The sequence below is a fragment of the Arabidopsis lyrata genome, assembly GCF_000004255.2.
Source record: "Arabidopsis lyrata subsp. lyrata unplaced genomic scaffold ARALYscaffold_6, whole genome shotgun sequence".
Classification (NCBI taxonomy): domain Eukaryota; kingdom Viridiplantae; phylum Streptophyta; class Magnoliopsida; order Brassicales; family Brassicaceae; genus Arabidopsis; species Arabidopsis lyrata.
Genome location: NW_003302550.1, coordinates 11,884,633 through 11,910,967, shown reverse-complemented (window position 1 = coordinate 11,910,967; position 26,335 = coordinate 11,884,633). Strand labels below are relative to the sequence as shown.

Sequence of the window (26,335 nt, the reverse complement as noted above, 5' to 3'; positions counted from 1 at the left end):
ATGAGAGCTTTTGTTAATTTTGCAAAGTCTAATGGTAGGCTCTCTTTGTGGGGTTCTCAGGAAAAAATTAAATTATTTTTTTAATTATTTTATTTCATAAATCTGAAAAATATTATTGCAAAATTGAAAATAAATATATAAAAACATAGGATTTGGTGTATTGAATTTTTGAAAAGAAGGATAAAGAAGAGACAAGTGAAGTTTGGTGTTTAATTAAGTCTTGATAAACACACTTCATCAAATTTTTGTGTTTTGGTTATGTAGAGAAAAAGAAGATATGGATTCAAGTCATGGTTTTGTGGTTGATGTAATGTTTTGTGCTAGTTTGTGTGATATATAGCAATATGAAAAGAAAATAAAGAAAAATTCATCACTAATATCAAATATTTTACACACCAGAAGTAGCAAACTCGTAAAACACAAAGTTTTTCGCTACAAATGCATCACATATAAATGGAGTGTTGACAGTACAAGGGGCAATACAAATGCAAGTGGAATGTAGAAAGTGTTTTATATAGCAGAATAGCTGTAGTCAACAGTATCATCATTGGAGGAGGAAGGAAGAAGACTTAGCAGAAGCAGTGAGTACCACAAAGGTACCAAAGAGAATAGTGATAATGGCCGTGAAGTTGAGGAGAAGCAGTGAGTACCACAAAGGACCATGTTGCCATGTCAAATGATTCTTGGTGTGTGCTGCTACTTCTCCATCTTCAATGTGTAAAATTGAACAGACATATCATTGATCAGTCTTTGATTAGACAAAGCACACACATACTACACTATTGCTTTACTTTCTATAGTTTTTATGTGTGAGACCCAAAATGACAATCCCTGAAAAAAATCATCACACATAAGAGTTTTTAAGTCTAAAAGATAGCCTCAACATTTCTGCAAACATAGCCAATCATCACAGATAAGAGTTTTTAATTCTTGTAACAACAACAACAATAAAGAACTCTTTAGTAGATCAGCATCATATACCTCTTGTTTCCATCAAGCACTTCTTTCACGTTTTCCGCCAGCTCATCAAAATCTTTCCGGTTAGCCTCCGGGAGTATAATCATTTTCACTTGACTCCGTCTTGCAGCTATAGTCTTCTTTTTCACCTGACAAAGAGATATTTTGTGTATTACAATGAGAGCTTAGTACAAGAAAGTGACAACAAATCTTGCAGCAAATCTTAACCACACTCACTTCGGACTAAAAGGAAAAGGAATTACCTTGCAGCATGAAACTAGATCATTACCATGCCAGTTTGATCAATGTCAATGAATAAGCCATAGGGCTCCACACGTTTGATTCTCCCAATAATCATATCTCCAACATGGAATTTCTTTAAGTCATATGATTCAGATTTTGGCTGCCCACCAGCATTTACTGTCTTCAAAGTTTGAAATTAACATAAGTTCTACCATAAGGAAAGTAATAGGTTGCAAAGTCATGGTAAGAGTTGGCATTACGTTCTCCTGCAATAGAAGCCATCATTATAAACATGAAAAAGTAAGCCTTTGCCTGCAAACCTTGCAAGTTTCAGTATAAAGATGACTTCTCCAAGACTTCATACATCTTCAAATTGAAATCAAACCGAACTTCCTTCCATCCTTGACTACCATTTAAAACATATTCCAAAGAACTCTAATTACTTCATTGGTCTCTGTTCCTTAAATTGCAAGCCATAAAACAATTGCTCAGCCAAGAACTAATGAGTTGCAAACCAAGAACTAAGCCATCGAGAACATCTCAAGTAACAAGAAAGAGAGATCCTTAACAACGAAATTTCTACCAAAAATACAAATTTGAAATCAATTCATTAGAAAGGATTCCGGAAATCGATAACGTATCAGAAACGAAAATCTCTGATCTATAATGTTTCCGACCTTAATTAATCCACCTACGGCCTCTCCATCTTCCCTCAATCGTCGCCGGCGGCCTTAATCGTAACCTCAATCGTCGGAGAAAAGGCATCGCCATCGCCTTCGCAAAGAAACAGAGAGAATAGTCGGGAAATGATATATTTCGGCTACTCTCATTCTTTTTTTTTTACGCGTTTTTTTTTTTTTTTTTGATCAAAAACAATCGACGGCTGAGAGAAGGCCACGTCGTCGGCTCTCATGGTACTCAAGATTTTTCTCAAGAGAGACAGCTCTCTTCTTAATTCACAGTTTTGATTTATTTTTCAAAAAAAATTTCAAGAGAACCTACAAAGAGAACCTGATAATGCATCCATTGGAGATGCTCTAAGGCCTACCCTCGCTGAGTAATCTTAGATTGTTCACCTCTCTCTCTTTCTCTTGCATGTAACCTTGAGGAGCAGTTGATGGCGTTGTTGTTTGGTGTTGGTCTTAAGAGCTAGAGATTCTTTATTTCATTTCATTCGTTATTAGGAATTCTCGAATTAGTTATCGTTTTGTTCCTATTTTAATTGGACGAGTAGAAAAAAGGTTTTAACTCATTTAATGAAATATGTTGCTTATTTTCGATTATGCATTTTTACTTGAGTTATAAGCTATCTCATGACATGCCTTGTTGTTGAAGTAAAATACCGGGTGTCACAATTTTGATATTAAAATGTCTAGGTTATGTTAAACCGGATCATAAGGAAGGAAATTGATACACTTGCTTTTTTGTGTTCAGATGCTGCCAAAATATGGAAGAGGAGCAAGAGCTGCTACACAACCAAGAATGAGGACCGTGAGCCTAGACGTCTCTAATGAGAGTGTGCATTATGAGAATATAGAAGTTGTGCCGAATAATGTGGCTCAGGCAGAAGCACCACAAGTGAATGGCCATGCGGCTTATGGGATGGCTATGTTTGAGGAATTTTGTAAGTTCCAGGAATACATGCGGAGGAAGCTAGATATGAGAGAGCACCAGAGGTGAATGCTCCACAGCGTGGCAGACCGGATGTGGCAGACCCGCCTCAGCATCTATCCCTGCCTCCGCTACATCCTATGCAGGCCCATGGGAAATCGTTTTACATGGAGACTATCAGATATTTGAATGAAGTGGGCATGAAGTTCTTTGGTGGTAAAGCCAACGCTATTGCTGCTGATAACTGGAGGAAGAAATTGGAAAGAAATTTCGGTAATGTTAGTTGTTCGCAAGAGTACCGCAAGGAATTAACAGTTCAATACTTGAAGCATGATGCTACAGTATGGTGGGATAAGGTGTAGCCTAGGTGTAGGGACGATATGAGTTGACTTGGAAGGATTTAAAAATAGAATTTATAAGGAAGTATTTTTCCAGGGAGGCAATGTAACGGATAGAGAACGTGTTCTTGGAACTTTGCTAGGGAAACATGACTGTGAGAGAGTATGAGGAGGACTTTGTTCGATTGAGAAGGTTTGTAGTTCGAATCATGAACGAGTATGTGCTTGTTCGTAGGTTTTTGAGGGATCTAAGAATTAAACTCCAGAATCTCTGTAAGATGAGTTACTACCGCAACATGATTGAGCTAGTGAAAAAAGCTTCTAATTTGGAAATTAGATTGAAAATAAGAGATGAATCAGAACAAAATAACTCAAGCAAAAGCTGCAAAGAGTCTGAGCTCTCACAGGTCGTAATAATGCGGCAACCCAATGCCAAACGATAAGATACAATCGAAACGAAAATTTTCCAAAACCTCACATTGACACATTTTGCATGAAGCTTAGGATGATCAGTTTCAAGACTCTCTGAGTAGACTAGACAATATGTATTTCAATATTGTTACATAACCATCAAATTCACAACAGAAAAAAAAAAAAAGTAGTTTAATATCTACTAGATATTATCTAGATTCACATCAACACATCATGTCATTTATTCATTGATTTCGATCTTTTAATTAATTTATAAGTTTTGAAACAACGTCTTGAGAGTGAAAGGGCCAACGAGATCGGATGGACCATCCCACATCAACTCGGCGGTCTGTTGATTAGCCTTCTCACTTGTGTGTGAGCCATCGAAGAACATATAGTCACTAACGTTTTCGCATAACTCAAATTCACGTGATGTTCCTGCTCTATACCCACACGTACTGCTTCCCCTGAACGGTCCACTTCCACAACAAGCCTTTTTCACTTCCTTAAACCCTATATAATTACCAAGACATAAAGCAAAAAAACAATCACGATATATAGAATGCCCACATATATGAGATATTGTAAACAAAACAACAAAATAGCACATAAAGCTTGATACCGTATTTTGTGGGATTCTCCATAGCTTCGGTTCCAGCGGAGTAGGAGTCAAAAAGGGAGTATTTGAATTCGGGAAATCGACGTTGTATATCTCTCAAAACATTTGGAATTCTTATGTTATGAAGTTTTATTAACTCAGTGATCGGTTCGAAACATGATCCGATTCTTCTTGGATCCAAGGTTAGCAATCCCGGAACACAATCAAGTCGACCCATGTTCATGATTCCAAATTTTCTTCCTCCAATTTTGTAAATTTCCTGCAAAGAACAAAACAACTTTTTAATTATTTTAATAGCTTATCATAGAGATCATGACATTTTTGGTAACAATTTGATCAAATTTAAAGCAACTAATATTTTTGTATCGAATTACTTAGTCTGTATGTATAATTACCTCGATCACAGTCGTGGTATTACCGATAACATAATCTACAAATCTGTCTTTGCTATTGGATTGAAAATAGGAGACGTTAACGGAGAAAGGATAGAAATAGTCGTTAGGACCAATCTGAATGAGATAAACAGCTCTTGAGATTATCCTTTTGGTCTCTGCCTCTCCTAATTTTTCTTTGAACATCTTCTCCACATTCTTGAAGTTGTTTAGCTGACTACCCAACGGTATCACGTTCTAATTTATAGACAAAGGAAAAATGTTTAATCCAATTACTTAACACTTATAACACTTCTCCTTTTGACTTTCCAGAGTAACATTAATATATCAACTTTTTGTTAATAATTAATCTAGACCATTTCTTGAAAGTGCCTTTAAAACCATTGTTCAAGAAAGCGGTAGACGCTAATCGGGGCCTAGGCGATTACTAAAATATCTATAAAAAACTAAAAATATGAAACCATAGACAAAAATTTGATAAAATATTTATTTATATTTATATTAAACAATATATGAATATATAAAACTATATATATAGATATAAAACTTAATTAGAAATTGAAAAAGAAATTAAACAAGTTCTATGTAATTTTAGGTGGTCAAAACGGTTATCTAGTAGTCGTAAGAGAGCCGAGCGCCTAGTCGGGGCCTAGAAGACCGCCTAGACCGCTTTTTAGAACACTAACTAACATATCACGAAAATCAAATTTATATTGTTTCTTGTTTCTATACAAATAATCTTGATAAATTAAATACCTGTGGTTTATAAGTTTCAACCAAAGCTCCGGCGCCAGCAGAAGCGAAATTAACACCGTAAGTAAACTGACTGACGCTATTTCCGGGCTGTAGATACGGTGGTATCAACGGTAGCCATGCATATTCCGCTGTATTCATGGCAACAAAATAAAAATTTAATATCATTAGATTCTAAAAAGATTTGTAAAAGTACGATGCATATATGTTTTTGTTTTTACCGATAAAATCTGGAATCAAACGGCCGTCGGAATTTCTCCCGGTTGGGAACTTGAATGTGGTTTGACCGTACGGCCAAACATTAGCCTGAGCAGCTCTGAATGTGTTGATGTAATTATTGTTGCCAACGTCGAACACCGAGTCTCCGAACACAAACAATGCTGCTTGTTTTGTAAACAAAATTGTTTCACAACTTATTGAACTGATCGATAAAATTATAGTTAGAAAGAGCAAGAATATTGGACCAAATCGCTCAATGTTTGCCATTTAATTAAAATCGTATCTTTAAGCTAGTTCTTTTGTAGAAAATGTATGTTACATATATGTAGCTTGTGTTTATATATAGGTGTTAGTGAGTCAAGGCTAGCTTGAAAAAAAAAATGACGAGAAATCATCGCAAACGTTTCTGGACAATTTCCCAGTTTTGATTTTGCCAATTAAATTATAAGATTTCCTCTTTGAATGGTCAAAATTTGATTATATTATGTGAGGCAACTATATATAAAATGTAATAAAATTGTGATAGTCAAGCTTCGTATCAAAATATGCTTTGAAATAATTGAATATAAAATTAGTTTCTTGTTTGTCCAAAAAAAAAAAAAAAAAAAAAAAATTAGTTTCTTGTCTTTCACGAGACGGCTGGTCAATGGAAAGGTTTAATTGTTATCATGTGAACTGATTAGTTTAATCAAACCAGAAGAATTCACAATTGTTTTTTCCCTTTGTGTTGAGCAACTATGGAAACTTCAAGGTACATGGCAACCAAAAATGTTACTTCTTATGTGAAAAGAGAAATTACTATAGAAAGTGTCACAATAAACCTGGTTCATTAGGGTTGTAAATGAAAATATGAAAAAGGTAACATATAAGATATCTTCTTTCTGATGCTTAGGATATTAAGATCTTCAGGTTATGATTTCATTGCGCTTAAAACGGAAAAAAAGTATTTCGTACCCGTACAATTTGTAAAGTGTATTTTCATACCTGAACAAATACGTAGGGTTAATTCCAACCTAAACCGTAATTTGAATTTTATATCCAAACTTTAAATTTACTGTTTTTTTTTGGAATCGTAATTAACAAGTGTTAGTCAACTGTTACGGTTGCTGAGTCAACTGACACGTGTTTGATGATGTGACTTAAAACGATGCCATTGTGTATGTTAGAGTTATATTATTATTATTATTTTGCAAAAATTCGGTCTCGAATTCCAACATCTCACTCGTTTACTCAACTCATAACCCACAACTAGTGATATTTGGAGGGTTCGAGACCCGACTTTTGCAAAAAAAAAAATTACAATATTAATTCCAACAAACACAAAGGCGTCGTTTTAAGCCACACCATCAAACACATGTCAGTTGACTCAGCAACCGTGACGATTGACTAACACTGGTTAATTACGACTCCAAAAAAAAAAAAAACTAAATGTAAAGTTTGGGATGAAATTTAAATGTTTTTTACGGTTTAGGTTGGAAGTAACTCTACTTATTTGTTCAGGTATGAAAACACACTTTAAAAATTGTACGGGTATGAAAATACATTTTTTCTTGCTTAAAACATATAAATTCGTCTTTCATATACCAATCAATAGATCAAATGAGCCATAACACTATCTCAAATATCATGGCCCATAACACTTAATATGTCAATCAAAAGGCCCATTTACACCATAATATAAAGAATCAATATAAGCCCAGAGTCCTAGGAAAGGAAAACACAAGTCAGACTAACAAAACTTTGAAATCAATGAACCTTAAACATTCATCGATAGAATCATCATATTCTTTCTTTTTTTAGAATTGAATGTAAAATTATATTTAATCAAAAATCTTGTGTACAATGAATGCTTCAGTTTTTTGAGATTGTTTGAAAAAGAAATACACCGAGAGCAGAGAGGGAGTTTTAAAATTGATGCCAAGCTTGTTTACGGAGTTGGTCGAGTGGAGAATGTTGGGTAAGCTTCAAAGGCTTGAGGTCCAAGTAATCATAAACAAATCGGTTTATGATAAGAAGGTTCTAGATAAAGTTTAATTAGGTTTTGGAGTTATCAAATCCTAATCATAATAGGAATAGCAAAGTTGTGTTAACCCTATATATGTGTTTGTTAAGTTGTGGCAAACATTAAGAGAGAACATTGAGAGCTTTGTATTTAGTTTTTGAGAGAGTTTTCTAAACATTAATAAAGAAGAGTGATTTCTTTAAAAGCTTTGTATTTAGTTTTTGAGAGAGTTTTCTAAACATTAATAAAGAAGAGTGATTTCTTTATACGGACTAAAACAAGCCCCTAGAGCTTGGAACACGAAATTGGATCAAATCTTGAAAGAGTTGAAGTTCAAGAAATTCTCTAAGGAGAATTCCGTGTATCGTAGGGAAGAAGAAGGTATTAGAATGTCCCACATTGCTTGGGATTAAGATCTTTGGATAGTATATAAAAGATGTGGCAATCCTTAACTCTTGAGCTAGCTTTTGGGTTAAGTTAGGTCACATTCCTAATATGGTATCAGAGCCAGGTTGGCCCAACAAGCAAATTTCCACACAAATGGTTTCCCACCTATGTGGCCCATATAAGTGGCATGTCTTGTTGTATTTCCGAGATGTTGGGCTTGGGCTGTTTCCCGTTGGACCGTTTCCCACCCACATCTCGAGGAGGCCTATTAGAATGTCTCACATTGCTTGGGATTAAGATCTTTGGGTAGTATATAAAGAATGTAGCAATCCTTAACTCTTGAGCTAGCTTTTGGGTTAAGTTAGGCCACATTCCTAATATGGTATCAGAGCCCAAGGTTGGCCCAACAAGCAAATTCCCACAAAAATGGTTTCCTACCTATGTGGCCCATATAAGTGGCATGTCTTGTTGTATTTTCGAGATGTTGGGCTTGGACTGTTCCCGTTGGGCCGTTTCCCACCCACATCTCGAGGAGGCCTATTAGAATGTCCCACATTGCTTGGGATTAAGATCTTTGGATAGTATATAAAAGATGTGGCAATCCTTAACTCTTGAGCTAGCTTTTGGGTTAAGTTAGGCCACATTCCTAATAGAAGGTACCCTACTAATTGTTGCGATTTATGTTGACGACTTATTTGTGACGGGAAATACTCTCAAAGTTATTAGTGAATTCAAGAAAGGTATGTCATCTAAGTTTGAGATGTCGGATCTTGGGAAGCTCACTTATTACCTCGAGACTGAAGTTCGTCAAGGAGAAGAAGGAATTGAAATCAAACAAGAAGCTTATGCGAGAAGGATCTTGTTAGAAGCCGGTATGAACACTTGCAATCCTACGAAAATTCCTATGATGTTTGGATTACTAGTTTCAAAAGCTCAAGAGGAGCCGGAGATAGATCCAACATGATATAGACGAAACATTGGTTGCTAAAGGTATTTACTTCACACAAGACCGGATTTAGCTTTTGTGGTTGGAGTTGCTAGTCGTTACATGCAAAGTCCTCGAAAATCTCATGGAGAGATAATGAAACAAATTCTCCGGTACCTAAAAGGATCAATGGCATTTGGCTTGAAGTTTGGTCGGGATGGATCAAAGAGAATCGTCGGGTTCAGCGACAGTAGCCATAACATTGATCAAGACGACGGAAGAAGTAGTACGGGCCACATTTTCTACTTCGGATCATCACCAATTAGTTGGTGTTTGCAAAAACAGAGCACAGTTGCTCTTTCATCATGTGAGGCCGAGTTCATGGCAGCAAGGGAGGCGGCACGTCAAGCGATTTGGTTACAAGACATCTTCAGCGAGGTCGCGGGATGGAAGACCGAGAAAGTACTCATCAAGATTGACAATAAATTGGCTATTGCATTGACAAAGAACCCCGTATTTGATGGTAAAAGCAAACACATTCACAAGCGTTACCATTTTATTCGGGAGTGTATCGAGAATGATGTTGTTGATGCAGAGCACGTACCCGGAGAAGAGCAAAAGGCGGACATACTAACTAAAGCATTGGCAAGGATCAAGTTTGGTGAAATGAGAAGCATGATAGGAGTTCAAGACTTAAGCTCAAGCGAGTTGAAGCTTAAGAGGGAGATTGTTGGGTAAGCTTCAAAGGCTTGAGGTCCAAGTAATCATAAATAAGTCGGTTTATGATAACAAGGTTCTATATAAAGTTTAGTTAGGTTTTGGCGTTATCAAATCCTAATCATAATAGGATTAGCAAAAGTTGTGTTAATCCTATATATATGTTTGTTGAGTTGTGGCAAACATTAAGAGAGAACATTGAGAGCTTTGTGTTTAGTTTTTGAGAGAGTTTTCTAAACATTAATAAAGAAGAGTGATTTCTTTGAAAGCTACTGTGTTCTTAAGAAACTAGAGAGAAACCACAGCCTTAGGTCGTCGTCGTAGCGATGGTCTCCTACTCTCCCATGTCTTTGATTGAGCTGATACGGTTGCAAACATTCTTGTTGATGAGCTTGATGAGTCGAGGTTGAGGAGATTGGAGGAATCATCATATTCTTATTTCTAAAGACTGTACTCTTTTAAACAGAGCAACATGGATATAAGAAAAGAAAAATTATTCATAGATATATCCGACCAGTTTGGTAAAAATTGTTCATTTAGGACAATAGACTTTTAAATTAATCAACGGTTACATCCGACTACTTTTTTTTTTTTTTTTGGGACAAATATTGAGAACTTGTTATTCATAGATATATCCGACTACTTTTTTTTTTTTTTTTTGGGACAAATATTGTTTGATCTACCTATGATGTTGATCTTTTTTAAGCTTAAGTCGTTTTATCCTCACAAACTTGTTATGTCTTCATCCAAAAAGTTAGATATTGCAATTTGCATAGTATCTGGATACACTGAAACATATTTCTATATCAAATCCTTATTCATCTCTAACAATACTTTTTGTATTAAACAAGAACGAAGAAGAATTCAAAGTCATTACATAACAAGTTCTTCTCTTGACTAGAAAATTCAAAGTGTTCCAAGTTACCTACTAAAAGATAAGGCAACCAAAAGTTGAAAATTAAACTCAACAGTCTAATCCAAAGAGAATCAATCTTTTGTCATTTACTTTAGAGTCAAATAATGTCTCTATTGCTTAAAAACACATTGAGAAATGGAAAAAGGAAAAATAAAAATGGTGTTTTTAAGATGAGAAATCGTGGTTGCGTAACTTAAGCCTTAAGTCCTTGCACAAGAAGACTTGTGAAAAGACTTGAATAAAAGAAAAAGGAATAAAAAGAGTAATCGTGGACCAAGACACAAGTCAACCACCAGTCTTTGTCATAGAGAAAGACCAAAGAAGATTTAAAGCATACATCTTCCTATGTAAGTTACCTTAAGAAACTGTACACACAAGTACACATTTCTTACAAAGCACTAACATTGAAGCTTCCTTTCGAAAGTTAAGTCTTCAGACCAAGAAAAGGGAAGATCACACATTCGTATAGGCATAAATAGTGTTGAGCATGAATGGAGCAGAGACAAACTTGGCGAGGAGTTACAGCGATGATACTCACTCAGGATTCGAGTTTCCGGAGCTAGACTTGTCAGATGAATGGATGGATGATGATCTTGTGTCTGCAGTTTCGGGGATGAATCAGTCTTATGGTTATCAGACTAGTGATGTTGCTGCTGCCTTATTCTCAGGTTCTTCTAGCAGTTTCTGTCATCCCGAATCTCAAAGGACCAACGCTTCTGTTGCGGCTACAGCCACTGCCTCTGCCAGTAAGTTTTTTCTTTACATTCTAACAATAAGATCAAATAGCTTGTATATTTGCAGTTTACAAGTCATTCTATACTGAATCTGTTTTTTTCCCCCTATTTCCTTATGCAAGACAACCAAAACAAGAAAGAAAAGAAGAAAGTTAAAGAGAGAGTTGCGTTCAAGACACGGTCTGAGGTGGAAGTGCTTGATGACGGGTTTAAGTGGAGAAAGTATGGGAAGAAGATGGTGAAGAACAGCCCATATCCCAGGTAGGAAACAACATTTCTCAATTCTTGCTTACATCTTTCAAATTCAACCTTCTCATACTCTTGAGATCAGTCAGTTTCCATATTACCAAAAAAGCAGAGCAAATGTGAGAACACAAATAGCTGGGAAATGACATGCTTGTAGTAGTTGAATTGTTTTTCAGCCATTGCCTCCTTTGACCTGAAAATCAAATACATCAAAACTACCACTGGTTAATTGCAATGATTTCCATGTAATTTGCAGAAACTACTACAAATGTTCAGTTGATAGCTGTCCTGTGAAGAAAAGGGTTGAAAGAGATAGAGATGATCCGAGCTTTGTGATAACAACTTACGAGGGCTCCCACAATCACTCAAGCGCGAACTAAGGCACAAGGCAAGCTTACGTTGCTAGACATGGCATCTTCTTATCAACGGTTGAGAGATATATAAAAAAAAGGGTGCAAGATGGTTATGATACTTAAACTGCTTCTAGTTCTTCATATTCATTGTAAACTGGTTGACGGGTTTCACACATTTTTTGAGAGATTTATGACATTCTGAATCTGTAGTACTTCTATAACATCTAAGTTTGTTACAAGTGAGAATCGGTGGACATAACAGTCCAGAGAACCTCATATCTTACCATAAACTAGCAATCCTGGAATATCAATGCAAATCTAATCAGATAATTACCAGACCAATTCCCAAACCACTAATGAATACAATGGGATCTTGCCAGCCATAATGTATCAATAGAAAATAATGAAGAAGCCATGCACAAGGAAGAGATCACATTTAAATCAATAAAAAATGAGCCATTACAAAGAATAATAGAGCGGCCATTACCTTGAATTTAAGCCTTGACGGCTTGACCCTCCTGGAGTTAGATGAGATGAAGCAGACATGGTTCTCCTATGAAGGCTCTGTATTCAGTATTCGACGTCAAGTCTCTGCTCATCACAGTGATTTCTAAAGGCAGTATTTACACTCAAGACGGAATATCATATTCTCGTCACTGAATAAGATCAACTTTTTCACAAAGAAACAAGCATAGATGAAAGAAGAAACCTTGAATTCGCAAATGGAGTATATTTACCAAAAATTATATTTCTCGTACACATTGATAAAACTGATGACATCTGCATCTACTTTTTTCAACTAGAGAAAGGGGAGTCAGCGAAGCATATTCCACCGTGAACAAGACTGCTTTCACATCAAAATGACTAGTTCTTCAGTAGAGAGTGGAAAGAAAGAAGTATAATAATATGCCAATGGAAATGCTACTATCACGATCTTTCTGTTACTTCATTTAAAAAGATCACGTCTAAATTTCTTGTAAATGGAACAGAGGCAGCAGAGCTACTCAAATCACCTTCTTGATGGTGCCTGTCAGATATTATACTCCACAATGTGTCCAACCTCTTTCTAGTTGCTTGTGGGTTTGATACAATGATCGCTTTTGACTCTGAGGCTTGACACTTGATGGTTTTATCAGCGCCACTGGCAAGTAACCAGCGGGTGCCAGACTGTTGCTGTGATTTTGTACACCATGGATGGTCTACACCAGGCTCAATTTTCAAACCCGCTAGACCAATTTCAGTGATTCTCCACAACTGCGTCTCATATCCAAAGGAGTCCTTATTTCTTCCTTCTTGAGCCAAACTACACACAGATGAATTTGAGGAATCCAAAGACCTTTCAACTTGGATCAGAGCAAGCATAGATGCACCAACAGGTTCATTATTGACGAATGGATCTCTAAGTAATACTTGAAGAGCAAGTGTCAACTTGTTCCTTAATGTATGACCCTTTCCACTAGAAGCCTGATCTTGATAGGCGTGGTGCGCTAATATTTTATTTCTCATTTGCTTACTGGTTTGATCTTTGTTGTCTAGCATTCCATGGTCAAGCCTTAACCACTCATCCAACGTTGAGGAAAAACTCATCAACTCTAGAGCATCAGACTGATCCATGGGTTTTGGTGCAATTCCTGATTGTGGATCTTGGTCTGACATACTGCATTGAATCTTTAATCCTTCTATCGAGAGAAGGTATATCTCATCAATAGCTAAGGAAGTGATATCTTCAAGAGGTACATAACTTGGACACATATTGGATCCAAAGCCCCCAAATTCTTCATTTGAAGGAAACAAATCCAGTTGTCCTGATGGTTTCTGAACCACGACACCTCTACTCTTGTCAGAGCAATCATGTCCAGTTCTGTAAGTCATGAAAAAAAAATATAACATGACAACTATATCTTTTTAGAATAAACTTGGAAAGTATAAATATAATGCTTAATGTATCAACATGGTGAAAGTATCTGAACCTCTCCAATTTTGCGCCATCGACAACTTCATGTATCGTCTTCCCCATAATATCTTCCAAAGGCATTAATGCATTAACTTCAGAGCAAAGTCCTTCAATTCCAGAAGCTGCCAAACTTTGTAGTATTTCAAGGATATCAGAACCTAATTCTGATACTAGCACCACCGGGACTGAAACTTGCATGATTAGATGTGATGCATCCTTACACTCTCTGAACAATAAAGGATTTATGGACCGGATACACCCTCCCCCTTTTATCCAAACAGAAGGACCAATGTTATCTCCAAGTGGAAGCAAATCTACTCCCTTGTCAACTGGAAGCTCTATTGGACTTCCAAACCCATCAGAGCAAGCACAAAAAGAGTTCTCAAAACATTTATCATTAAATTCCCACTCTCGGAATAAATTTTCAGTTTCCAAGTCTTCAAGTACCTTGGCCTTCCTTCTGTCTATTAACAGCTGAGACTTTCCCTCACGCTTGCTTTCTCCAACACCCAAAGAACTTGCAGAGAACGAGAAATCATTCGATTTCTCATCAGTATCAGAAACATCTGCTGCTTCTCCATCTAAATCTAAGAGAAAGTTTCTAGAAGCGAAAGCCTCATTCTCAAACTCTCGAAGCAGAGATTCACGAGGAGATGTAGGTTCACCATCTGAGGTATAAACATAAGAACATTCCTCAAGTTCAAGCATGTTTAGAAAATCATTAGCTACAGACTCAGTAATGTCATCCAAGCTTAGTGACTTCGTTGATATTTTGGCAGCTTTGTAAGTAGATTTCACTTCCAAAAAGTTTTCTTTCTTCGTAGAATCTTCCATGGCTGATGGAGATTTACTCTCAGATGACTCAGAAATTACCTGGCTACTGAAAGATGACTTGGGTGCTCCATCAACTGAATGTTTTAATGCGGCCACTGATAAGTGATCAATAAAAAGGCTGTCCTCGAAAAAGGATTCATCTTCATCTTTAAGTATCTCATGGACATCAATAATTTCAATTCTCGAGGACTCTGTATTTGGATAAGTGCTTTCTTCCAGCCTTGATCTTTCTTGCTGAAACATCTCTACTCCTTGTCCAGTAAAAGCAAAATCAGTGTCGCCAGAGTCATCTGCTTGCTTATCAATCTTCAAACCTGGGTCTACCTCAGTTTTCCCCAGATGTTCATACTTGATACCAGTTTCGGTTGATCTTTGTGGGTTTTGTTCGTTAAGTTTCTCATAGAGAAAATCTATTGACTGGGAAAGATCCAAACTCAGACTCGGCGAGACTTGATTGATGACCTTTCCATCATCAAGAGATGACGATCTATGGTCCATACTTGGAACACTACCAACCCGCTTCAGCATCACTTTCTCACTTGTTGAGTCACAGACTGAACTGCTGACAACTGAGTAATCAAAACTAAGATTCAACACTGCAGACTCCGCCAGGCCTGATAATTTGAAGCTCGTGTTCCACTTTCTCGTGCTTCTTGTACCTTCCAGTTCCTCCAGAGACAACGGTAATATCTTGGTGAAATCAACCCAATGCTTCCCTAGAACAAGCCATGGAGCATCAACAGGAGAGACATAGACCAAAAAAAGTTTCACTTGATATTTTGCAGAACGATGAGGCCCATGTTTGCTACCGTATACCGAACATCTATGCGTTAAGGTCTCTTCAAACTCAGCAGTTCCTTGTAAAACCTTCGAAGGTTGAGTAGTCATTTCTTCATCCTTCCTCTTCCATTGCACAACCAACTTAGTACCATCCAAATTCAAAGGCAACCCTTCAATGGAATGAACATGTAGAAGAAAACAAACATCAAACCTACGCTGCCCAAAATGAGCTATAGCTTTCAAAGGCTTCTTCCAATCCCATGGTACCAACAATTTCTTCTTCTTATTTGACAATACTACCCCAATCTCTGTAGTTCTCGAAACAGATTTAGATCGAACAGAAGGAGACAACGAAAGCACCGGTCTTTGAGGTCCATTGTTGTTCAAGTAAAGAGCTTTACTTACCTCCTTAATGTCCTTCAACAACTGCCCATTAGATGACTCCTCTCTATCATTCACAGACATTGCTTACACTCTCTTTGATCAAGTCATACAATGCTGCAGAAGTCATAGAATCAATGTTACTTCAGAAACCACAAAAACAAGGATCTAACATGACCCGAAACGCAAAAACGAAAACTTTGAAATGGGTTTAGTCTCTAATGAAATCTGAATACTTAAAGGTCTCTGATTTCATAAAAAAATCTAACAGAAAAACAGAGATAATCTAATTCTTACCGGTTTCAGAGGATTTTGAAAGAGTTTCTGGGGATTCTAAAAATAGAAAACTTTTGAAGAATCTTTGGAAGATGACTTCATAGGAAAAGCGTGAGTGAAGTTAATACTTAGTTTCGCCGGTAGGGTTTCATTTGATTCCGGTGGGTCCAAAATTGTGTGTTGCTGATGCAGTGACGTAACCATGGAAGAAAAGCAGAGAAGATGAAGATATTAAGAGAGATAAGTGTGTGTTTTTTTTTCTGTCAAAAACGGCAAGATAAGCATTATAAAAACGGCATGCATTTTTCATTTTACACGGACTTGCCAGTATTTTTTCAATTCACTAGATGAATATTTTTTTTCTTTTTTTTTTTTTCGTCAAAATAGGTATTATATTAATGAGTTTAAGAAATCATGATACAATTGTTCGGTTAGCCAAACCGGCAGGTACAAATTATCAGCCAAAAAAACAGAACTTTGACAACCATGTTTAGCTAAACAGTGAGCAACCTTATTACAACTTCTTTTAACAGAAACAAATTTGACATCAAGGAATCTCGTAGCCCAAAAAGAAATGTCCTGGTATAGTCCTTCAATTGCAATATCATATAAGAGACCATTGATTATCTTGGTAAGAACCTCGCAATCCCCCTCGAAAATTATTGCTGAAATACCTCTGTTCCAAACTTGTTGCATCGTCGATAATAAGATTTTTGCTTCAGCTTCTAACGGTGATATTGATGTCCCTAAACTTAGTGCACCCCATCCTTTTGTAGTTCCGTTATCATCACGTAGGATCCATCCTCCCGTTGTTTGGTGTGTCAAGGGATCAAAACCTGCATCATAATTACATTTAGTGTAATTTCTTGGAGGTCGTTGCCAATTCAGATCCGGTTGATGTTGTGTTCGTGGCTGGTCTAGCGGACGATCTGATTGTATATGCGTAATCCATTCTCTTACTTCTGCTTCAGCTTGTATCACGACACTGTGAGGAGTTTCCCTCCTGCTATTAAAAATGTAATTGTTCCTAGATTTCCAAATGCGCCATAATAGCCACAAAGGTAACAACTTCTGATCCATTGATAAACCCTGCGTTTTCTGTAACTCAATGATACTTAAAATGTTGGCTTCACAATCCGGGGTTGGTGACTGTATAGAATTGATGCCGATGTTTGATAGTCTCCAGATCATTGTAGCATACGGGCAGGTGAAGAGAACATGATTTATTGTTTCGTTGTCCAGTGAACAGCGAGGACATTTCGGATCGAGTTTCATTCTCCGGGCATTTAGTCGGGTAGTAGTCGGTATAGCTTTAAAAAGGACTCTCCATAGGAAGTGTTTGATTTTTGGTAATGTTGATAATTTCCAAATGGAGGTTTTCGTCAAGGTAGAACCGTAAGGGGCTCCAGGTCGTACGCTTATGTAATGAGGTTCATGTGTTGAGAGCCAGTAAACTGAGCGAACTGTATATTCTCCCGATTTATTATAGTGCCAGACAAGTCTATCTGGTAATGATATTTGGGGTAGATGAATTTGTTTTAGGAAGGTATGATCCTCGTGGTTCACATGGTCAGAGATCAAGTTATCATTCCAGAAACGATATGAGCCTGTACTAGAGATGAATTCCTTGACTTGTGGGTTTGAATTTATGTCTCTGCTACGGATCGGTTTTGGTGGATTACATGGAGTAATGTTGTGAATGCCGACTCTCGCCGTGTTTCCATCCCCAATGATGTATCTGGATCCTTTTTTGATGATATCTAAACCTGCTAATATTGATGTCCACCCGTACGATTGATTTGTGCGTTTTTTTGCATTTAACAAGTCGTCATCTCGGAAATAACGGGCTTTCATTATTCGTGCAAAGAGGGACTGTGGATGTTTCAATATTCGCCAAGCTTGTTTCGCGAGTAGCGCATCGTTAAATTTTGCAAGGTCTTTAAAACCCAATCCACCTTCTTTTTTCGTATATTGAAGCCGTTTCCAAGCTATCCAAGGAATGCCTCTTTTATTGTTACTTTTCTCCCACCAGAATCTCATAAGTAAGTTTTCAATTTCGGAGACCACTCCTATGGGCAATTTGAAACACGACATTGCATAAACCGGCATTGAAAGCGCAACAGATTTAATAATAATCTCTTTGCCAGCTGTAGAAAGGTACTTCGCACTCCACGATGATGTTCTCTTCTTCACGTTCTCTATTATGTAGTTGAACATCTCCTTTTTCTTTTTTCCAAATTGTTCAGGGAGACCTAAATATTTCCCTCCACCTCCGTGATTCGGAATTTTCAATATGTTTTTGAGACGGTTTTGAAGATTCCCATTTATTCTAGATCCAAAGGTGATGAGGGATTTGCTGGTATTGATCTTTTGCCCCGAATAATACTCATAGACTTCAAAGGCTTCCTTCAAAGCATAGCAATTGCGATCATTTGCTTGACAAAAGAACAGTGAGTCGTCCGCAAACTGTAAATGAGTGATAGCTGGTACACCATTTCCTATACGTACTCCACGAATTTCACCCGTCGAGGCTTTGCTTTTGATTAAATGGTTCATAATATCGGCACAAAGTATGAATAAATATGGGGAGAGTGGATCTCCTTGTCGGATTCCTCTAGCCGGAGTGACCAAACCATGTGGTGAACCGTTTACCAATATAGAATATCTCACTGATCGTACCGTTGCCATAATCCACTCAATCCATTTTTCCGAAAAACCAAAAAGTTTCATAGTGACCTCTAAAAAATTCCATTCAACTCTATCATAAGCTTTGGTTACATCAGTTTTGATGGCCATATAGTTTTGGGAGACTCTTTTTCTTGTTTTTAATGAGTGCATCACTTCGTGTGCAATCATAATATTGTCCGTAATGAATCTCCCGGGGATGAAAGCTGCTTGTGAATCCGAAACTATAGATCCCAAATGTAGTTTAAGTCGATTTACTAGACATTTGGATATGATTTTGTAAAGGACATTACAAAGAGCTATGGGTCTATAGTCGGCTAGAGTGAGTGGACTAGATATTTTCGGTATCATACAAATATTTGTATGATTAATGCTAGGTTTCATGTACGAGGTTAAGAAAAACTCGCGTACCTCCTTAATCACATCTTCACCAATAATGTTCCAGTAGCATTTGTAGAACCTTGCTGTTAAACCATCTGGCCCTGGGGCTCTGTCATCACCGATTGCACAAATCGCATCATATATTTCTTTATCATCAAAATCCCGTGTTAGTTCCTCGTTTATATTGTTTGTGACTGTGGGATTAAAGTCAGCAAAATCTATTGGGGAAACCGGGATTCCACTGGACTCATAAACCTTAGAAAAATAGTTTGAGCATGACTCCCAATTTCTTCATCGCCACGGAAAGTGTTGTTCTGCTCATCGTTGATGGAGGATATGTAGTTTCTTGAGTATCTGGTCTTTGTGCTCGCGTGAAAGTAAGCAGTGTTACGATCGCCTTCTTTCATCCACTGCTTACGGCTTTTTGTTCGCCAATAAATCTCCTCATCACGGTATGCTTTGGTGAGTTCTTCTTGAATCTGTGGTATGCGTCTTCTAATAGCTCTGTTTGTGCTCTCCATCGCTTGGTTAAGTTTGGATTGATGGTAGTCGATGCGTTTAGCAGCATTCATGTTTGACTTGTGTTTACCTTTGGACATTGCTTTCCTGCAGTTTCTGATTTGATCACTTATTGAGTATCTATTTGTATGTTTGCAAGAATTCCAACCTTTTGCTACTATGTTCTCAAACTCTGGAATTTGACTCAACCGTTTGTCAAAACGGAAAGGTTTATGTGTGGCCGGTGAGGTCGGATTGATACATTTTAGAATAGGCTTATGATCTGACCCATTGAAGTCCATAAATTCTGCTTCTGCATTCGGGAAAGTTGCAGCCCATTCAGTGTTAACCATTACCCGATCAAGGCAGCACTTGACAGTATGATTGTGTCGTTCCCCCACCCATGAGAATATGTCCCCTTTTGATTTTAAGTCTATTAGATCACAAGAAGTGATCATGTTTCGGAAATCTCTGAAGCTCCACTCCTCTCTATGTGGCCCTCCTATTTTTTCAGAATTTGATTTGATTTCATTGAAATCTCCTGCAAGTATCCAAGCTCCATCACGGACCACACCAATTCTTTCTAATCGTTCCCAAAATAAGTGACGCATACTTTGGACAGGATGTCCATACACACCCGAAAAATAGAAACCATTATCATTAAACTTAACAAATACATCAATCATTCGTTCATCCTGATAAACTTTGGACAACGAAACATTTTTGGTCCACATTAAAGCTAGTCCTCCACTCCTACCATGAGGGGGCTCAGTTATTAAGTTATTAAATCCTAACACACAAGAGAAATCACGTACAATATTACACATATTTAGAGTTTCACATAGAAATAAAATATCAGGTTTAATAATACGACATAAACGTTTTAAGCGAGCTTGAGTTAGCGGTGATCCCATTCCTTGACAATTCCATGTGAGTACTCTCATGGGGGAACATATAGGGGTACCGGGCCCCCCGCACCTCTGTCCATTATGTCACCAGAGCATGAGCCCTGAGACTCGGTCTTTTCCTTCTTGCGAATCTGACACAGGACCGTCAGATCTTCAATCTCCTCACATTGTTGGTAAAAAACCTCCATCTCCTTCCTCTTGCGTTTCTGGCTTGTTGGACTGCTCTCCAGAATGGTAACACAGTGCGCCTTTGCAGTCGGTGTCTCTTGTTCCTTTCCCTTGGTAAACTTGTTGTGTAGATAGCGGAGTCTCTCGGCCATTAGTTCAGTGTCCTCAAACACGCTTGGTGAAGTTGTGTCCTCTGATTCAGTCATGATGAATTCAGTGAAGCGGTTGTTCCTTTGTAGACCAGGGATTTGGATTTCACCATCCGGAGCAATTGTCTGCAGAGTATCTGCAGAGGCAGGGCCTTTCTCTTCATGCGGATTGTGATCATCAGGATCATTGTCATCATCGCTGTTGTCCACAGGCGGATCTTCGTAGTGCAAAGAGCATTCTTTCACATCATGTTTCAGAGAACCACATCTGGTGCAAAAGTTGCGGAGCCTTTCAAATCTGAATTTCAAAATGGTGTTGTCATCCGCTGAAAACTGGAAGTTCCTCTGAAAACGTAAAGGCATGTCGTAGTTCCACTTCACACAGACTCTAGCAAATTCAGCCCATCCTGCAGTCTCATCAAAATCAACCTCATCGACATACCCGAGTTGGTTCCCAATGTAACTTACCATCGCATTTGTGAGATAGAGTACCGGGATTCCTCTGATCTGAATCCAAAAGGGAATGATCTTCATTTCATCCTCTGTGATGTTTGGATACCACCGGTGAACAGAAAGCATCCAGTCATTGAATGCCCATGGTCCACGACGAAGAACCAGATTCATCGATTCCTCAGATTGGAAGATGAAGAGAACTTTGCCGTTACCCAGAATCCTTCCACGACAGGCTTCTACAAAGCCCCAGATTCGCGGCATCTGAGAAGCAATTGCTCTGAGATTCTGCTTCCTTGGATTCACGACAGAGACGATTAGTGAAAAGCGGTTGAGCGTGGCAGCTTTTCCACACAACTCAGAGGGCAAGGAGATCGGGGTATCATTAATCCCCAAATTAAGATCCTGAAGCGATTTTCGAATGTTATCACTCATTGTTTTGATCTCTGTTTTCACTCGGAAAGAAAAGAAAAAACAGAAAGTGTCTGAAGAAGAAAGAAGTTGCGAGATTCCGACAGATATATAGGGGTTGATCCATGGCGGTTTTCTTTTACAGTTTTCCTTCGAAATTGAAGGAAAAGAGAAACTGCCAACGAGAAACTGTGACAGACGAAAACCGTCAGAATTAACCAACCAAAAAGCGATTAAAGCCGGCGGAAATAATCTCCGGCGGGGAGAAACGCAAGAAAGAAGAGAAATCCGGAGATCGCCCCAGAAATCGCCCTCCGAGAGAAAAGGTGCCATTATCTTCAACCGGAAAGAAAACTAAAATTGAAGTTTAAAACAATTTTTTTTTTTTTTCATGTTTTGCTATATAATACTTTATTCTAAAGAATTAATCTAAACTTTTGTAAACTAAAAAAAACAAAAATGAATACAGAATACAGATACATGTACACCAATCCAATATGTTACAGTAATTAATTACTAATTAGTATTGAATCAATAACTATGCTTGGTTCATGAAACTCCAATAGGTGTCTAACATAACTTTTATATACGATTGTATACGCGTACGCATTGAGAAATTACATCTATAGTTTGTTGCGATTATTAAGAAAAACAATTGGTTTTAACCACCATAGTTCCTTAATTTATGTGTTTTTTAATCACCATATATAGTTCCATAAAATTATATTTGTTTTCTTTTATAAAGTTAAAATTTAATTTGTTACAAAGAATAAACACAAACATTTTTCAAAAAGAAAGAAATTTTCTATTTTTTCATTTTTTGTATAAAAGTTTCCATATAGTAAAAAACAACTGTTTAGTAGATATATATTACCAATACGTATCTAAAAATACTTTCTTTTCTTTGACCGAAAGAAAAGGAGATACTAAAATCAATGATTTATAAGAACTTGATGTCTCGTCCGTTGAATTGAGAGAAGAAAAACTTAGACCACAAGCTCCTTTGTGGTCTTGTGGTGACATAATTCTGCCTAGTGTTGTCTGACCATGATGGCTTCACCGTACTCGTCAGACGATATCCATTCTCCGGTGAACTCGACGGTGGTTGCAATAGACAAAGAAAAGCATAGTCATTACGCTGTTCGTTGGGCGGTCGACCATCTCCTCAATATGATTCACAAACCAGTCATGATTCTTGTCCATGTTCGTTCCAAAAACTCAAACCGTAGGTACCTTATACTCATTTTTTTCCTATAATCTTGAAACTAGTAGGAATCATCATCATGTGTTTTCAAAATGTTTAAGATTTTGATAATGAATTGCGCAGATGGAGCCAATTTGAATAATGATGATCTAAATCAGCTTTTTATTCCATATCGAGGATATTGTGCGCGAAAAGGGGTATAATGATATATATATATATATATATAACCCTTTTTTCATTTCGTTTTCGAACATTAATCAAGCATAAACAGAAATGTTTTAACACCATGCACTCTTAGTAGATTTCAATGACGGAGGTTGTTCTTGACGATTCGGATGTGGCAAAAGCAATATTGGATTACATTAATAACAACCTGGTTAACAATCTTGTAATGGGAGCATCCTCGAAGAACAGCTTCGCTAGGTCTTTTATGTTTAGTAAACCACATGAGGTGCAATCTAGCATAATGAAATCGACGCCTGATTTTTGTTCCGTGTATGTCATTTCTAAAGGAGGAAAAGTTCAATCTTCCCGACCAGCACAAAGACCTATCACCAATACGCTTGCCCCGCCTCGTGTTCCGTCATCTGGCTTTTTAATCCAATCTTTATCGGATAGCGAGCAAGATCTTATACCTAGGTAAACCAACCTTTGGTTCCTTTTATCAGTTTCTTGCAAAAGTTTTACTAAAAGCTAATGTTGATTGTTTTCTTGATACATTTTAGGGTCCAGCGTAGTGCAAGGAACAAACCTAATGAGACTACTTATCCGCATAATCGTGCCTTCAACACAACGCAAAAAAGTTACAAAAACACTATAAATGGGTCGATGGATTTAAACAACGGCTTTAACCAAGTTGCCTTCCAAAGAAATCCAACGTTACAAAGTTCATTTTCTGATGAATCTGAAGTTGGATTAGGCATGATGGGTTCCATTGATCTCTCTGCTCATAATAATATGGATTTTTATCATGGTGCATCGAGTTCTTCAGAAGAGTCGATTCCACAATCAACTGTGCGTTTTCTTGAATGATTTAATTTCTTTTTAAGTTTAAGAATAATTAGAAGGCTCTAAATCCATGGTTGTTGCTTTGTTTGCAGAAAGATATTGAAGCTGAAATGAGAAGGCTAAAGCTTGAGCTTAAGCAAACTATGGACATGTATAGCTCAGCTTGTAAAGAAGCACTTACGGCAAAAAGAAAGGTATAGGTTAAATTTGAGCAAGTTTCTTGTTGAATACGGTACGGATCATGGCTTCTTTTATTATCTAGGCAAACGAGCTAAATCAGTGGAAAATAGAAGAAGCTCGAAAGTTCGAGAAAGCGAGGCTTTCTGAAGAAGCAGCATTGGCAGTTGCGGAAATGGAGAAGGCAAAGTGTAGAACAGCAGAAGAAGCAGCTGAGAAAGCTCAGAGAATGGCTGAGCTAGAAGGACAAAGAAGGAAGCAAGCGGAGATGAAAGCGATAAGTGAAGAAAAGGATAAAGACCGCGCAGTGAGTGCTTTGGCACATAACGATGTTCGCTACAGAAAATATACGATAGAAGAGATCGAAGAAGCCACAGAACAGTTTGCAAATCATAGGAAGATTGGTGAAGGAGGATATGGACCGGTGTATAATGGCGAACTTGACCACACTCCTGTTGCCATTAAAGTTTTAAGACCTGATGCTGCTCAAGGAAAAAAACAATTTCAACAAGAAGTAAGATTTGTATTTATTTTTTCTTTTTTTTGTTGGTTTTGCATATTACAAGTTTAATTAATCTCATAATCATATATATTTTATACTCTCATTTTACAGGTTGAGGTTTTAAGTTCCATAAGGCATCCTCATATGGTTCTTCTCCTTGGTGCATGTCCAGAATATGGATGTTTGGTTTATGAGTTCATGGAAAATGGGAGCTTAGAGGATAGACTCTTCCGTAGAGGAAACTCTCCACCGCTTTCGTGGAGGAAACGTTTTGAAATAGCCGCGGAGATTGCTACTGCCCTCTCATTCCTTCATCAAGCTAAGCCAGAACCTTTAGTTCACCGCGACCTTAAACCAGCCAATATACTCTTAGACAGAAACTATGTGAGCAAGATCAGCGACGTTGGTTTAGCGCGGTTAGTCCCAGCATCGGTAGCTAATAGCGTTACACAATACCACATGACATCCGCGGCAGGAACGTTTTGTTACATAGACCCTGAATACCAACAAACAGGAATGTTAACCACAAAGTCAGACGTATACTCATTTGGGATATTGCTACTTCAGATCATAACCGCAAGGCCTCCCATGGGGTTGGCTCACCAAGTCTCTAGGGCAATTAGTAAAGGAACTTTCAAGGAAATGCTTGACCCCGTCGTGCATGATTGGCCTTTACAAGAGGCTCAATCTTTTGCTACTCTATCGTTGAAATGCGCGGAGCTAAGAAAAAGAGATAGACCCGATCTTGGAAAGGAAGTAGTCCCACATCTTATTAGATTAAAAAACTTTGGGAATGATGTTGATTTGATTCGTGGTGATGAGAGAACTAAGGAGTGGATATGACAAAGAACAAACATATGGTTTGTAATATCAGAAAATATAAACTGTTGAACTTCGTCTACAATTCATACAAATATGGCTCATGTTGGAATTCGAATAGAGTCTCTTCTCTCAAAGTTCTTTTTTTCACAATTTTACCCCTTTAAAAATAAAACAAGAGCCATTGTATGATTTTTTGAGTATACAAACAGAAGAATATAAGATGGATTCCATTTGCAAATTGTAGGCTTTTTGAGTATACAAACAAAAGATTTAAAAGAAGAGAATAAGAATACATGTTAAGAGGTTATTAATAAGTTAATACCAAAGATGTTAAAAAAATGTTCCAAATGTTAGGGTTAACAAAAGCAAAACAATAAAACTAAATAAAATATCTTTCACCAATAAAAACTCAAGAAAAGATCTGAATCTACTTCATATCTGTCATAGAAAACAATTGAAATCCACTCCAATATTGGTATTGATAATTTCTTTGGACTCTAATTCTGCATATAAATTCTTTAAACATGTCCAACTCAAAAACTGATCAGATCGAGATTCATAAATAACAACTATGTAAACTAATGAAATTAAGCCAATTAATTATCTGTCATGAGATCTTTCTCGATATAGAGGCACCGAAAAAATAAAAAGAGACACAGAGAGAGAGGGTATGGCTCATAAAATGACATAATCTACATAATAATGGCATAATCAATTGATATTTAAATATAACAAAAAGAATGGAACCAAACCAAGGGTATCAAAATCAAATTGTATATAACTCTATAAAATAAATTTAAATGGTGTATATAGAGAGAGAGAAGGGGGTGACAGATAGAGAGTGAGCACACATAGCTTCAAGCATGAAACCATCAAATATGCAAGAAAGCCACCATGTGTGCTCACTCTCTTCTGTCACCATCA

General features: G+C 37.4%; 5 protein-coding genes and 1 long non-coding RNA gene across 10 annotated transcripts; 2 read left to right on the top strand and 4 right to left on the bottom strand.

The window, feature by feature from the left end:
• Positions 1-347: 347 nt before the first annotated feature.
• Positions 348-2,015, bottom strand: LOC9308270. Of its 3 annotated transcripts, XR_002331502.1 has the most exons (4): positions 1,878-2,015; positions 1,221-1,466; positions 982-1,106; positions 351-831 (listed from the first exon to the last, which is right to left on the bottom strand). It is a non-coding gene; the product is annotated as an uncharacterized LOC9308270 (long non-coding RNA). The 3 variants fall into 3 exon arrangements; XR_002331501.1 differs by lacking the exon at positions 1,878-2,015 and having other exon boundaries at positions 348-708; positions 1,221-1,514; XR_002331500.1 differs by lacking the exon at positions 1,878-2,015 and having other exon boundaries at positions 1,221-1,514.
• Positions 2,016-3,800: 1,785 nt separating this feature from the next.
• On the bottom strand, positions 3,801-5,849 carry LOC9310371 (GDSL esterase/lipase 1). Its single transcript, XM_002872154.2, has 5 exons — positions 5,546-5,849; positions 5,328-5,455; positions 4,575-4,808; positions 4,183-4,438; positions 3,801-4,073 (listed from the first exon to the last, which is right to left on the bottom strand). The coding sequence occupies exons 1-5, from the start codon at positions 5,808-5,810 to the stop codon at positions 3,832-3,834; spliced, it is 1,125 nt and encodes a 374-aa protein (XP_002872200.1). The 5' UTR covers positions 5,811-5,849; the 3' UTR covers positions 3,801-3,831.
• A 4,874-nt stretch (positions 5,850-10,723) lies between these two features.
• On the top strand, positions 10,724-12,069 carry LOC9308269 (probable WRKY transcription factor 50). Its single transcript, XM_002874257.2, has 3 exons — positions 10,724-11,236; positions 11,347-11,485; positions 11,727-12,069. The coding sequence occupies exons 1-3, from the start codon at positions 10,978-10,980 to the stop codon at positions 11,848-11,850; spliced, it is 522 nt and encodes a 173-aa protein (XP_002874303.1). The 5' UTR covers positions 10,724-10,977; the 3' UTR covers positions 11,851-12,069.
• A 448-nt stretch (positions 12,070-12,517) lies between these two features.
• Positions 12,518-16,272, bottom strand: LOC9310370 (protein PLASTID MOVEMENT IMPAIRED 1-RELATED 2). Of its 2 annotated transcripts, XM_021022867.1 has the most exons (4): positions 16,070-16,272; positions 15,421-15,889; positions 13,794-15,327; positions 12,518-13,684 (listed from the first exon to the last, which is right to left on the bottom strand). In XM_021022867.1, the coding sequence occupies exons 2-4, from the start codon at positions 15,854-15,856 to the stop codon at positions 12,751-12,753; spliced, it is 2,904 nt and encodes a 967-aa protein (XP_020878526.1). In that variant the 5' UTR covers positions 15,857-15,889; positions 16,070-16,272; the 3' UTR covers positions 12,518-12,750. The 2 variants fall into 2 exon arrangements, with proteins under 2 accessions (XP_020878526.1, XP_020878525.1); XM_021022866.1 differs by having other exon boundaries at positions 13,794-15,889; positions 16,070-16,271.
• A 3,060-nt stretch (positions 16,273-19,332) lies between these two features.
• LOC110227149 lies at positions 19,333-21,722 on the bottom strand. Its single transcript, XM_021020505.1, has 2 exons — positions 20,591-21,722; positions 19,333-20,402 (listed from the first exon to the last, which is right to left on the bottom strand). The coding sequence occupies exons 1-2, from the start codon at positions 21,720-21,722 to the stop codon at positions 19,333-19,335; spliced, it is 2,202 nt and encodes a 733-aa protein (XP_020876164.1).
• A 909-nt stretch (positions 21,723-22,631) lies between these two features.
• Positions 22,632-25,526, top strand: LOC9308268 (U-box domain-containing protein 51). Of its 2 annotated transcripts, none has more exons than XM_021020242.1 (7): positions 22,632-22,923; positions 23,026-23,099; positions 23,204-23,541; positions 23,628-23,916; positions 24,003-24,104; positions 24,173-24,601; positions 24,701-25,526. In XM_021020242.1, the coding sequence occupies exons 1-7, from the start codon at positions 22,746-22,748 to the stop codon at positions 25,430-25,432; spliced, it is 2,142 nt and encodes a 713-aa protein (XP_020875901.1). In that variant the 5' UTR covers positions 22,632-22,745; the 3' UTR covers positions 25,433-25,526. The 2 variants fall into 2 exon arrangements, with proteins under 2 accessions (XP_020875901.1, XP_020875902.1); XM_021020243.1 differs by having other exon boundaries at positions 22,814-22,927.
• The last annotated feature ends 809 nt before the right edge of the window (positions 25,527-26,335 follow it).

Excerpts from the sequence above, each read along its gene's own strand:
- LOC9308268 (XM_021020242.1), top strand. The coding sequence starts at position 22,746 with ATGATGGCTTCACCGTACTCGTCAGACGATATCCATTCTCCGGTGAAC. Across the intron at positions 22,924-23,025 it reads TCGTTCCAAAAACTCAAACC|ATGGAGCCAATTTGAATAAT; the intron begins GTAGGTACCTTA and ends TGAATTGCGCAG. Across the intron at positions 23,917-24,002 it reads AGTCGATTCCACAATCAACT|AAAGATATTGAAGCTGAAAT; the intron begins GTGCGTTTTCTT and ends CTTTGTTTGCAG.
- LOC9310371 (XM_002872154.2), bottom strand. The coding sequence starts at position 5,810 with ATGGCAAACATTGAGCGATTTGGTCCAATATTCTTGCTCTTTCTAACT. Across the intron at positions 5,456-5,545 it reads TTTGATTCCAGATTTTATCG|CGGAATATGCATGGCTACCG; the intron begins GTAAAAACAAAA and ends CCATGAATACAG. Across the intron at positions 4,809-5,327 it reads TTGAAACTTATAAACCACAG|AACGTGATACCGTTGGGTAG; the intron begins GTATTTAATTTA and ends TCTATAAATTAG.
- LOC9308269 (XM_002874257.2), top strand. The coding sequence starts at position 10,978 with ATGAATGGAGCAGAGACAAACTTGGCGAGGAGTTACAGCGATGATACT. Across the intron at positions 11,237-11,346 it reads TACAGCCACTGCCTCTGCCA|ACAACCAAAACAAGAAAGAA; the intron begins GTAAGTTTTTTC and ends TCCTTATGCAAG. Across the intron at positions 11,486-11,726 it reads AAGAACAGCCCATATCCCAG|AAACTACTACAAATGTTCAG; the intron begins GTAGGAAACAAC and ends TGTAATTTGCAG.
- LOC110227149 (XM_021020505.1), bottom strand. The coding sequence starts at position 21,722 with ATGAGTGATAACATTCGAAAATCGCTTCAGGATCTTAATTTGGGGATT. Across the intron at positions 20,403-20,590 it reads TGGTGACATAATGGACAGAG|GATTTAATAACTTAATAACT; the intron begins GTGCGGGGGGCC and ends CTTGTGTGTTAG.
- LOC9310370 (XM_021022866.1), bottom strand. The coding sequence starts at position 15,856 with ATGTCTGTGAATGATAGAGAGGAGTCATCTAATGGGCAGTTGTTGAAG. Across the intron at positions 13,685-13,793 it reads GATGGCGCAAAATTGGAGAG|AACTGGACATGATTGCTCTG; the intron begins GTTCAGATACTT and ends CATGACTTACAG.